This window comes from Ceratina calcarata, unplaced genomic scaffold (genome assembly GCF_001652005.2).
Source record: "Ceratina calcarata isolate Rehan_Ccalc_2016 unplaced genomic scaffold, ASM165200v1 scaffold78.2, whole genome shotgun sequence".
Lineage (NCBI taxonomy): Eukaryota > Metazoa > Arthropoda > Insecta > Hymenoptera > Apidae > Ceratina > Ceratina calcarata.
In genome coordinates this window covers 2,366,002-2,378,886 of record NW_017179105.1, presented here as the reverse complement: position 1 = coordinate 2,378,886, position 12,885 = coordinate 2,366,002, and the positions used below count along the sequence as shown (strand labels likewise).

Sequence of the window (12,885 nt, the reverse complement as noted above, 5' to 3'; positions counted from 1 at the left end):
AATTTATATTATATATTCTATGATATATTTATACATAACGTGTTGCGATTAAAAAAAAGTATAGTCTACTGAAGTTACTATTATTACAGTATGTATATCAAGTACATTATTAGAAATAGCAACTTCACGTATTGAAATTTGAAATATCGCAATAGATTAAGTGTTTTATTCCTTGCTCATATCTGTGATTCTCTTTTTATGACGGTTTATGGCCTCTTGATGGCGTTTAATTTGTTCTTCGTGGAAAGAGATCTCGTCGTGCAGATCGTCTTTCAATTTCTGGATTTGTCGCTTTTGCTGAAAGAGGAATTTCTCAGTAAATCTCTTGGAATCTGTACAAGTGATATTAGAGGCAAGAGAGGTTACTGACCAGATTATAAAAATATTGATCTTCATGAGCAGCTTCCATTTTTCCAAAAGATCCACCAGCGTCGCGAATAGATCCGCCACCACCACCTCCTTTACCTGCTCCTGACCCACGTTCACCAGTCATTCTCACTTGGCTACAATCAACGGAATGACCAATTCTTAATTAGAACCTCTGAATAGGTTCATGTGCTAAAGAAGGAATAGGTCAGTGATGACAGTTAAAAATATCTATTGATACCAATACAGTTTGATCAATGAGTATAATAATACGATTCGACATAGAACACTTCAATCTAACATCGTAGTTCCTACAATTAGAGACAAAACTGTAAAACTGACCTAAACACAAAACATACATACTTCTCCACAGTAATAAGGTTTGTAGTTATTACATAAGTTTGGAACAGTAGCTATACGTGAAATTCAATAATGTTTAATAGACTTATTACAACTTAATCAGTAAATAGATTTTGATCGTATATGACTTTTATTTACTTAGGCAAGTATAAAAATACATTGGAATTCGACGTATATCTCGATTTCAAGCAGAGCCTGTGCAGAAGCCGGGGTCGAATTAAGCTATCCAAAATATTAAGGCTAAACGTGTATTATGTATTGATTATTATTGAGAATATTGTTTTATACCTCAACATGGCCATATTCCGTGAAAATGTAGCGAGAACTCGTTGCATTCTGGGCGTGAAAATGTTTAAAGTGCAGCAAGTGCTAAGCATTCCAATAGAGATCATGTACTACAACGTACCAATGTACTACGACTACGTTCACGAGGAGATGGTTACGTCGTCGTGCCAGTGTAGTACGAGTTTCACGAGGAAACCGTCCTGGCGCTCTTTCAGCGCCAATATTAATTTCAGTTCTTCAAGTATCTCACAGATTTCCATTTTATAGTACAATACAAATGAAAAAAGGAAAATCGATGTCGAGAATAGATTATTTAGAAATGAAGTGCTTTCTGAGAGCAATACATAAATAGTAAAACATATAATCAATACTCTTTATGATAATAAGACTTAATTGTCTTAATTCACTAAATGAAAAGATTGTTTCAGAATACAGTTCTGGCCTGATAAGATAAAGTAATATATTACCTGCAGTATTCAGCAGCTTGGCTCTCGATCAATTGTCTTTTGAGTTCCGAGGTTTTGAGCTCATTGACTGCGGTTTGTTTTTGTAATTCTGCCCTTTCTAATTCGATGTTCAACACCCTCATTTTCAAATCGTGCTCTCGTTGAGCCACGTCGAACATCCATATCGATCTCTGAGTAGAATCCTCTTGTTCGCTACTAATTTTCTCCCTCGTATTGGATAGCAGTGAACTGTCGACAGCTTGAAAACGGATGAATTTTGTCATAAATTCGTCTTACCCAAGCCCAAAATATTAGATTGCATAGGAAACGTCGTTTTTTTCAATCAGCAAATTATTTGATAAAAACGATATTTGATACGCTTCGAGTCGATGATTTGCAAATGTATGAATACCAGGGTGATTGACGATGTCGACCGTGGAGTTGGTCCTGGGTTCCGCCAGATTCATCGGCTCATCGTGAAAATTGTAACGCCGTTTCTTTTGCATGTTCGACTTCCTCTTGGAAAGTTCGCACTGACTCGCCTCCTCTTCGGAGTTGTACTCATCGCTGTCCACCTCGAGTTTAATTTCGTTCACCGTGGTCACTTCCTCTGCGGGGGACGTCAGCTTGTCTAGGATTGTCTGCAAACTCGTCGAACTCTCCGTGCTTTCTTGCCCGTTATCGTCCAGATGGTCCGCGTCTCCGTCGTTCTTTCTCGCGTTTTCCATCAATTTCCATACCTCCACTGAGAGGGGCGACGGTCGACACTTGGCCGCTTTCTCGGGACCGATAGTCTTCACCTGATTCGTATCGACGAAAACGTTTACAAATTTGTCATAGGTCGCAATAAAAATTCTATCGAATTCATATTTCAATTCCCGTTGAAAGATATCTGCCTTTAGTTTGTGTTTCAAACCGAGATACCCTCTTCTTAAGAGAGAACAGAGACCTCGCGAAATAGAAAGATTAAACTTCCCCGCGAACTTTTGTAGCGCGTTGCCTTAAAATTATTAGCGATAAAAAAAAGTGCCGAGGTCGTCGCGTCGTCTAGCCGTCGATGAATTAAAGCGACAAATTAAGATAAACCGATGTCATCGATCGTCATCGTTCACGCGAGTCGAATTAACAAAAACGAGCAACGATCGATTAACCTTCTCCGCGAAGGTGTACATCTCCATTCTCGCCTGTGCCTTCATCCTCCTCCACTGCTCCTTCATCCTGGCGATGTCCCTGTCGGTAGAGAATTTTCCACGAAAGGCGCAATGGATCTGTTGCCAGGCCAACGTTTTCATCGCGGATGCCGCGGCGTCGATCTTCTTGTTCTCGATCGCGTTCACGTGCGCCTTGATCAAAACGAACAACGCGTTCTTCTCCTCAGGGACCCAGTTCTGCGTCCTCTCGCGTTTCTTCAACAGGACGGTGGTCGAGCTCGAGGACATCTTCTCCGTTCAATTTAAATCTCGTACCGGTATCGATCGTCCAACGATTGATCAGTCTATTTAATTCCGACTTAATTCTCGGGCAACCACGGGCACGCACGGCTGTCATCTGCTCGCATCGCAATCAGGTGATGTTTCGCTCGCTTATTCGTTTAGCGCCGGTTTAACGCAGTCAGTTGTTCAACCGGTGGCAATACGAAAATGTATAGAGTGATCGCGAAGCTCGCGACGCTTCTACGTTCTTTTATTCAAAGAATTTCTCGTTCGTCAGAATCATTTTTGCCCGATCCAAATTTTTTGACCAACGACAAGGAGGAGAGTTTTCGCGTCGCGTTTAAACCGGGACTAAGGGACGACTAAACGACGGCCATTTTGGCAGGGTACTAGGCGCTCGATATTAACAAATCCTCGATTCCCAGCCGGGGCGAAAGCAGCGGGTGCGACCGAGAAGAGCTCTGCCTCTGACGAAGGGCGACGGACACGGGAGTAACGAAGAGAGAAATCGTTCGGAGTTCCGCGCAACGCAAACATTGTTTCGTTTCATTTTGTGGAATCATATTGCGCCGATTCCAATATCGCCGTCCTTTTACCGCGACCGCTGCCGTCCCTTTATCGTTTTAACCCTTTCGTCTACCTGGTCGATAGCTAATTAGGTTTACTGAACGGTCAATAGACAGCGAAATGAGTACACGGTTTTTAATAATCAATTAACTATGTATCTGTTTGCACATTTCATTCGATGCAAAGTTGCACGAAAGATAATACGCGGAATTAGCATACAATCTACTGCAAGAATATATAACTCGAAACAATGTAGTTTCGAACAATTTAGTCGGGTATGCGATAAGCATGGCATATAATTCAGGCTGGAAATATATATGCAATTACCGACGGAAAATGGCGGATTGATTCTTCCATGTCTAGTCGGTATCCGTGAATCTTCTTGGCTTTATCCCTGATCAATGCGTCTCGTCGATCTTTGTTTATCTCGGTTAAGTTCATCCTGTGCACGGACGTGTTCGCGTGCTGCGTTAATTGCGATTTCCTCTCGCAGCAGATCTGCTTTTGGCACGCCTCGCAGTAAATGTTCAGGCCGTCGCTGGTAAAACTGAAATCGTTCACTGCACTGATCCAACTGTTCAAGATTATCTGTCTGGATCTCTTCGCCTTCGGCATTATCGATCCCTCGATGGAACAATGCCGACTTCTTTATTTCGCGTTGCGAAACGAGTGCAGGTCAAGCGATGACTGCGGCAAACGGATACTGTCCTAATGCATATATTGTTATTGTTTGCAATGGCGGGGTCGTGCGAGTTCAAACTTGGACGAGTCAACAAAATTATAAGCAACTTTTCCGCGTATATGTACGGAATATGCAGAATATGCAAAACACATGCGGTATGCAAACTGCATTTTTAGATCGAGTCATTTCTCTGGATTTCTGTATAGGATATTTTTTGGTAAATATCTGTTTATAACATATGAACAATTATGTGATCGATATTCCTCTGGCCGCCTGATGTATTAAAGTGTCGTTTCAATTGTGACGTTGTATGCAAATCGCGGTTACGTTTTACCAGTTGTATAAATATAAGTAAACGCGGTCTTATTAACTACGATCGTACGATAAAATCATTTTTCGACTCCGAGGTTAGTTAATTGCATCTATAATGATCGATTCTTGGCGTTACACAATTATCAGCAAGTTATACACTCGTACGAAGCTCATATCTGCGCATAAACTGAAACAGTTTTTCTTATCTCTAATGCTGTTATGTTTAAAGGAATTTCAAACGGTTTCATAGTAACGGTACTTTTATAAAAAATCGTCGGGACGTCGTACCCCGTGTAAAGGGAGTCTAACGCGATATACATCCGGCAATCCGCAACGGAATGCGTTTAAAGCGGCTCGCCGACGCGTAATCCTTCTTCCACTATTTCCAATAGTACTGCAGCAGTCGGTCTCGTTGTGTAACGGCGGCCTCCCGTTGCATATAAGACACACACGATCGGCTCTTCCTCCGCAAAACCGCTCGCGATGGTGTCGTATTGTCACGATCAACCGGTTATCATAACGTGGCCAGGTCTCTTATTCTCAGTGAGCCGAAACCCCATAACCGGAGCCCTGGCTACTTCGTTCAGTGCCTTCGAGTGAATCTGACAGTGTAGAAAAATCCGAAAGGAATCACTGTTCCCACGTATCCTTCGTCTTCACAAAGGACTCTCTGTGCGCGATATTATATAACGGAGCTTACATGTCGTTTACAGAATCCCTGAAGTGTCTCTCTCTATGGGAGTCCTCAAGGTTTATTAGTTAGAATCGCGTTTTTTAAAATCGTAATTGAAACGTTAAAGGGAACGTAAAGGATGCAGAGTTTTAGTCTTGTTCATCGTTGAGAATTTATACAATTTTTCATGGTGATCGATGGCGATCATGGTTCTATAAATCGAATTAGGATCATCGATGAATTAATGGGTTTCTGTGGATTTGGTTACCAGAGAGACTCGCCAGGATGATATTTCACGATACGGTTAGAGTAAGTACGAGGGTTCATTTGAAAAACGTTGGTTTTTCTTGTTCTTGATACGTGAATGTAGAATGTAGATCTGGTGATACGCTCTCAGTCCTCAGTGGATACTTATTTCTTAATAGAAGTCCTCGATATTTGCGGTTTGACACACGTATGAAGGTTTCAACTAATATCGAGGTATAAAATTTCTTGCGAGACGATGTATCTCGGTAGTTTTCGTTAATCCATTCAAACGGATCATTCTGTTTCTTGATCGTCCAGATACATTCTTATTTGATCAGAGCGATACTAGTTATTCATGTATTAATACGATATGTTCTTTGAGCGGGTAAAACAAGTGCATTCTATATTATAACGAAAATTCTTGTTGTTGAAGTCGTTCGAGTCAAAAGTGGAATTTAAAATATCTATCACGCAATGGCTTATATAAGCATTGCGCCGTGTACTCCACGGTGTGCAGTTATATTTTACATAATCGGCGACAGAGGAACGGGGCAGTGGTTAGTGCAAGGGCTCCGCGACGACTCTTGAATAATTTCGAGCTCGTGATTCCACCGCAAATAAACGTGACATTTCTTGACTCCGTGTAATCCGCACGGATTGGTAATATTTGCAAAACGCATATACAATTTTCGAAACACGACAATCCCATCGGAAGCAGGTCGTTACATCGGTCTCGTTTCTACTTTTTTTTAATGATTATCTGGGAGTTTCGACGAGTCGTAGGTTTTATTTGAAATCGATTGCGGGAACGCGTGAAAATTAAAAACTGAAACAAACTCCTGTGTTTGGGTTTAGTAGAAGAAAAGCTCTGCACGATCCAGTGCCGTATCGATTCCAGTTTTTACTACAATAGTTTCAACAGTTAGTTGTTCCCTGTAATAAAAAGAAAAAACATCATCCTATTCCCAGGGTACAGTTCGTTGAAATATACGTGTTGCAACTTTTAATGAAGAACGCACGGGCTTTGTTCTTTCATAGAAAGCACTGCAAGAGAATTTCGAAATATTTTAGTAGTTAAAACAGGGACTATATAGAACAGTTAGCGTTTCGAGATGGGAAGGAAAGACATTTTTCCAGATGAAACAGAGCGTGGAATATCCCATGCTACCGCTGAACATATCCAAGGATTTGTGTCTGACTTGGAGGAACATTTCGTACACTGTGCAAAAAAAGACGAACGGTGGTAGCCTTCGTGCAATTTTCGGTCTCCAGAATACCGAGTTCGTTCGACTCTTGAACGGAGGTACTTTGACTCAGTACAAAATTAGATCATCAATAGTTCAAGTTTTATCGAAAGGAATTCGTCGAACAATTAATCTTGTGTAATGTAATTTTAGTCAGTGGTATAGTCCATTCAGGGACGTTGATGGCAATTATGGGACCAAGGTAAAGCGAGACGATTTTTATTTTACCCTGGAATACTAATTAAACGCGTGTCCTATCTCTTTAATCATCAGACAATAAGAAACTTGCTGTAAACTTGCTATAAACGAGATAAGTAAAGTTGATCTAACTTCGAAACGGTCGTAACTGCAATGATAAAAGTAAAATGGTCGGATATATTTTTCGTTTTACTCGCGCCGTTCAAAGTTACGGGATTAAGATTTTAACATTCATCTCCGGCCTTTTTATACCGGGAACCATTTGCTGATGCGTTTAATATCACGGCCTGAACAGTCGGGCTATGATAAAATCCCCGAGCTCGTGTAAATTAGGAGTGCTTAGTATTCCGGGGTTAATTGTTCCTGGAACTGGCGACGGGAAGGGAAGTTTTTCCTTTTTCCCGCTAAAAACGAACTTCTCGCTTTTGCAGCGGCGCCGGGAAAACTACGTTGCTCGCGACGATCAGCCGCCGTGTGAAAGGTTCACAAGTCTTTCTGTTTTATTTCTCGCGTATCAAAGCACTGGTTTCAAAGTTAGGGAAGGGAATTATCGTTAGGTCGCGATTTTCATACGAAAATTCAATATACTAGTACATCTGCTGTTAAAGTCAATTGCATATTGCGATGCTTGACCCATTTGCATTAAATACTACTGATAAATTGAAGAATTAATACAATATTTGATGGCATGATTCATACAATGGTTGATACAATATTTGATAGAATAATTGCGAATAGAGAAACTGCAATTATTACATCGTAATTTTTTTCGTGGGATATATTGGTTTGTTCTCGTTTGGGTATCGTGGCAAGTTTTTTCGAAGCGATTTCACAAACAGATAGAGTTTTGAGTCAGTGCGTTTCCGATCGATAGGCGAAGCGACAGGTGACGTGCTATTAAATGGGAAACCTATCGATACTGGCCAGATGATAAGGATATCTGGATTTGTTCCACAAATGGACCTGGCAGTCGAATCGTTGACAGTTCAGGAGCATATGGAATTCATGGTTGGTTTAATTACAAGGTCCTGATTAATCCTGTTAAACCTAGCTCCATTCTCATCAATCCATTAGTATGATCATTTCATAATAATTACAATAATTACAATAAAATCTTTTAGAAGATTCAATACAAAAGGATTCGATACAAAATAATAAAGGAATAAAATACAGATTGCTTGGTGCATAAATCTCGCTCGTTCATCTAACTACACTTCTTTTACTTTTATAATATGATCATTTTATATTCGATGATACTCATTCATTACGAGGTCGTAAAATGTTTTAGAAGATTCCATGAATTTAAACAAAATACAGATATCCTTACGTATAAATCGAAATCATAACTAACACATATTTCACTGGTACGTGCTATAACTCACGGGTGTTCCCAATCACGATGGCAATCGTGGATAACTGGAAGCCGGTAGGCGTTTATGGGACATTTCATGATACAGCGGCTCGTATAAACGCGTTTACGATGTCCAGCTCGTGATTTAAACCGACTTTCATTTGTAATCGATTTAGTAAGCTTGTGTTTCGAGATGAATAAATGATTGAATCGCGCGGATAATCTGAATGGTTATGTAATGAATTAAAATTGCGCCATTATATGATAAATGGATTGTAAACGTTCCATTCAAACGAGATTCTGATTTATTCCGATGTTAATAAGTATCGTACTCTTTATTCATTCTACTTGCAATGTGTATTTTTCTTTGTTTCTCAAGAGTTCGAAGAAAATTCGATTTAATCGTTAAAAAACGCTTCTGAATTTCTTAACAAAGTTTATCTAAAAAATTGTCTCGACGAAACTTGCTTCCAAATTCGATTTCACTCCTTTCTTGCAAGTCTCCAGAAACTCGTTCCACGTTTCGTTAAACGTCCAGAAGAAAAGCTAGTTTCCAACTCTTGTCCAGTTTACCAATGCTCATCGTCCCTTGATTCGTTTAAACGTCGAATGATCGGGTTTCGTTGCTCATTAAAACTTTACGATTGTTCCCGGCCGATCAAGGCTTGCATGAAAATGGACAGGAGGATCAGGGCGAACGTCAGGCGGCAACGTATAATGGGTCTGCTGGCGGATCTCGGGCTGGGGAAATGCACGACCACCAGACTCTCTGCCCTTTCCGGTGGCGAGAGGAAACGAGTCACGTTGGCCGTGCAAGTAAGACGCGACCGATCTATCGTCTGGCAATAAATATCATGCATCATAAAAATTAATACGCTAATTCATAGAATAATTATTGCACTGTTTAATATAACGTTTGATACAGTGTTTCATTTAATGTAATAGTTGATAGAATACTTCATACAATAATTGAATTCTACTAATTACGAGACTACATTAGAAAATTACAAGATTACGTTGTTCAACGCGTGATAAAAAATTGATATGAAGTACACATAGGGTAGAGAATTTTTCTAGTTACTCACCGAACCGAGCATACTCTTTTGCGACGAGCCGACGACGGGGTTGGACAGTTACGGGGCGATGACGGTAGTGAGAACGCTTAGGGACGTCGCGGCCAGTGGAAGGATAGTCGTGTGCTCGTTACATCAACCGGCTTCCGGTCTGCTGGACATATTCCATGAGGTTCTCCTGCTCTCCGGTGGCAGAGTCGCCTTCCAAGGCTCGTCCGTAGACGCCACAGAATTTTTCGATAGGTTCGAGTCCAAACAATTAGAAATGTCTTTCAGTCAGATCTCGCGTTTCGAAAAGTAAAAGGATTCACGTGTCATCCAACGACGTGAACTTTTATAGGAAATTGTGTCGAATTATTTTTCTACGTGATTCTTTTGAAAAGAATTCGAAGAAGAACGCTAGATTTATCGAGTACAGATTTGATGGAAGCATTGTTTCTAGCTTGAACCTTCGTTGTCCGGCAACGTACAATAGCGCCGAGTTCTACGTCTCGCAGTTGTCCATCGTTCGGGGCAACGAGCTCGAAAGTTACCAAAAGGTACTGAGAAGGAGAATTGTGTATGAACGAAGTCGAGCAACGGACCTGTTTTAGGTGAATTGGATCTGCGATCAATACGGGAAATCTAAATACGGTCAGAGGGCGTCGAAGCTGATCGAATACTCTTGCTTGACGTCGTCGGAGTCGAACGAGCTTCCATTGATATTCTCCGACGTCTCTCTATCTCGAAAGGATTTCAAAAAAGCACGTTGCTTCACTCAGCTACGTTGGCTCACGTGGAGGACGTACGTCGATCATAAAAGGAACTTGGCCTCTCATGTCTTGCGATTCATAACGTATATGGTGAGAGACATTCGCATTCCCTTTGAACGCTTTAAACTCGGCTTGTCTGCCTCGCTCGCTCAAGTACTCTTCGTTTTAATAATTTCCGGATTGTCGACCCGTTGTTTTAGCTCGTTTACCTTGTCCTTTATTAAATACCAGCCGCTATTTTCAAAGCTCAGAGCTTCCTAAAAAGATGTTCCAAATTTTTACTACTGATTTCCCTCGCTTCTTCTCCCAATGAAATATAATCCCATTTGTCCACTCTTGCTGTGCTAATTAATTTATGCAAATTGTCACGATGGGCTCAATTGTCTTCAAGTGGAAATACTCGTTTTGTTTGAAGTTCATAGGGCTGCTGATTGCGTCGCCGTACGTGAACATCACGGGGCAAGCGATGAATCAAGGTGGTATACAGAACATGCAGGGTCTTTTGTACTTGGTGGTAGTCGAGACCGTTTTCACGTTTAATTACGCCGTTTTCTACACGTTCCCGCGCGAACTGCCGCTCTTACTACGTGATATAGCCAGCGGGCTTTACGGCCCCACGCCATATTATATCAGCAAAGTTATCATCTTGGTAAGCTCTGTTTTCGAGATTCTATACCCCTCGCGCAAACCCTTCCAGGCGTCGATTGGAAAATTAGACTCCTTATAAACTAGATCAGGAATTTATAAATATAATGGATTGACAAATAATTGAACAAAGAATTTGCTTTACGATCGAAACGAAGATGAAGCTAAATGAAATCGCTAGATCGTTCCCGTTCCATGATAGTTCGCTAATTTAGTCGTTACACGTTACCCCGTGCGCTCCCGAGATATTACATCCCTCGGTGAATGGGCATGAAATTCAATTTTCAATCTGAATGCACGGATATCGTGGATTTCGCGGAAATTTTCAGATACCCGGGGCGATAATACAGCCGTTGCTCTACTCGGCTTTCATATTCGCGATCACTGGACTGAAGGGTGGACTTTTAGGATTCGTTTATTTCACTCTGCCCGTTGTAGCCTGCGCCATTTCAGCCTCCGCACTCGGTGAGAAACCTTCCATTAAAACGAGAATCAATTCCTGTGATAGAAATCTTTGAAATACATCAGACTCGGTCAGTCGTTAATGTCAGAAGTAATAGAACTAGTATCTTATCGTTTTATTAATTTCAATACGATTAGCAACGAACGTAGAATTATGAGAATGTCCACGAGCGATTAATTGTACCAGTTGAGGAATTTTTCGAAGGTCTCGTCTTATCGGCGTCGTTCAAATCGGTCGACACGGCGTCGCTGTTCTCCGTCCCGTTGGATTTCCTTGGCCTGATGTTCTGCGGGATTTACTTGCATCTCGGGTAAGAAACGCGCAATTACATGCATAACACAATCGTGCCGGATTATTTGATCAGCGTGGTCTCGCTTTACCTTCATACGAAACCGATGATCATTTTCAATTAATTTTCTTTTACTGTCGTATGTAATCGATAATTGTTGCGCAATATGACATTCCGCAATCTTTCTTACCGATAGGTTTTATGGTTTCAAGTAATTCGACCGTATATAGGGACAATTTTTCACATCGTTTTCCAGACATCTCGCACCGGGCATCGCGTGGCTGAAATATCTGTCGCAATTCTATTACGGCCTGGAGGCGGTCTCGTTGACGCAATGGCTTCTCATCGATCATATAAGTACGTCGCCTCGTCGAAGTCAATCAAATTAGTCGTGGTTTTAAATATCGAAATTACAATTAGTTTCGAGTAGATAATAAATTGAAATAGAGGATGAAATAATTAATAAGAGAATGGTCCATTGGGTAGAGAATAAATTGATAATCAGTTGCTAAGGATTTATGAGATCTTTTATTAGCAAGTTTTACATTTGAATTTTTCATGTCCTAAGACTGCTCTTCGGACCCGGAGGAACCGTGTATCTCCACTGGATTGGGTGTCCTGGACAAATACGGCTATAAAGCAAATCACTACACCACGGACATAATCGGTCTCCTGGCTGTATTCCTCGTTAGCCATTTGGCAGGTTTTGTAATAATCAGTTACAGAAGTCGAAAGGCACCTGTTTATTAACGCGTTTTATTTCTTAATTAATCAATGGGTCGAGTCTTATACTTGCACTCTAATCGGTAACGAACGATTTGTATATTTTATTTAATGCTCCTGCCAAACAGAAGTGTTCATAGCGTGTAAGGTCTATTACAATATTAATTAGGTACACGTGTTTGTATATTATTTTGTTATTAATGAGAGAAATAATGTGGACCTCGCATCGTTATTTAAAACATCGCTCCGACTTTCCTCCTTCGTCGTAAACCGAAGTATCCACCGAGGCCCAATGCAATCGTTAAGATCGCAAGTCCGCTCAGATCCCAAATTAAATTGGTACGTCTGAATCCATACTCCAACAAAACTTCGTCTCCGTTTTGCAAGCAGGGCAAATCACTGGATTGACAGTCTAAAAAACGGCTCGAGTTCAATGGAAATGTTAAAAGAGGAATCTTGTAGATTTTAGAAGTGATTCATTTATTTTCACCGATGTCGTCGATCCGCGACCAGTAAATTATAGAAAGCGCCTCGTTCAGATAAAAGAATATTGAAAAATATTTAAAACATGTCAGATACGCCGGCAGCGACCTGTAAACATCAACAATTTGTTACCCGTTCACTTCCTGCAAAGTTATTGATAACTTTCCTCGACCACAATCAATAACCATTAAGGATGTATTGGCTATACAGTCAATCCAAAAAAGTTTATGCACTTTAGAAACGCATTTTTTAAAAAGAAATCAAACGTCGGAAGAACATTGCTAATAATAAACA

The 12,885-nt window shown here is 40.7% G+C and overlaps 3 protein-coding genes across 8 annotated transcripts in view; 1 reads left to right on the top strand and 2 right to left on the bottom strand.

Moving 5' to 3' along the window:
- LOC108630529 (uncharacterized) lies at positions 1-4,126 on the bottom strand. Of its 2 annotated transcripts, none has more exons than XM_018033866.2 (5): positions 3,785-4,126; positions 1,870-2,257; positions 1,479-1,716; positions 371-503; positions 1-297 (listed from the first exon to the last, which is right to left on the bottom strand). In XM_018033866.2, exons 1-5 carry the CDS (start codon positions 4,070-4,072, stop codon positions 166-168), a joined length of 1,179 nt encoding a protein of 392 aa, XP_017889355.2. In that variant the 5' UTR covers positions 4,073-4,126; the 3' UTR covers positions 1-165. The 2 variants fall into 2 exon arrangements, with proteins under 2 accessions (XP_017889355.2, XP_026673977.1); XM_026818176.1 differs by lacking the exon at positions 3,785-4,126 and adding an exon at positions 2,609-2,955.
- A 706-nt stretch (positions 4,127-4,832) lies between these two features.
- On the top strand, positions 4,833-12,327 carry bw (brown). Of its 5 annotated transcripts, none has more exons than XM_018034465.2 (14): positions 4,841-5,433; positions 6,508-6,673; positions 6,768-6,816; positions 7,244-7,293; positions 7,687-7,820; positions 8,827-8,979; positions 9,241-9,479; positions 9,679-9,775; positions 9,830-10,078; positions 10,404-10,637; positions 10,963-11,098; positions 11,301-11,406; positions 11,642-11,742; positions 11,954-12,327. In XM_018034465.2, exons 1-14 carry the CDS (start codon positions 5,410-5,412, stop codon positions 12,133-12,135), a joined length of 1,920 nt encoding a protein of 639 aa, XP_017889954.1. In that variant the 5' UTR covers positions 4,841-5,409; the 3' UTR covers positions 12,136-12,327. The 5 variants fall into 5 exon arrangements, with proteins under 5 accessions (XP_026673976.1, XP_026673975.1, XP_017889954.1 ...); XM_026818172.1 differs by lacking the exon at positions 4,841-5,433 and adding an exon at positions 5,453-5,755 and having other exon boundaries at positions 11,954-12,135; XM_026818173.1 differs by lacking the exon at positions 4,841-5,433 and adding an exon at positions 5,453-6,030 and having other exon boundaries at positions 11,954-12,135.
- LOC108630528 (protein scarlet) overlaps positions 12,324-12,885 on the bottom strand; it is a 4,342-nt gene continuing 3,780 nt past the window's right edge. Inside the window, exons 10-11 of the mRNA XM_018033865.2 lie at positions 12,599-12,699; positions 12,324-12,520 (exon numbers count right to left, since the gene is read on the bottom strand). Of these exons, the coding sequence (XP_017889354.1) occupies positions 12,342-12,520; positions 12,599-12,699 (280 nt within the window). The 3' untranslated portion in view covers positions 12,324-12,341. The remainder of the gene's footprint in view (positions 12,521-12,598; positions 12,700-12,885) is intronic.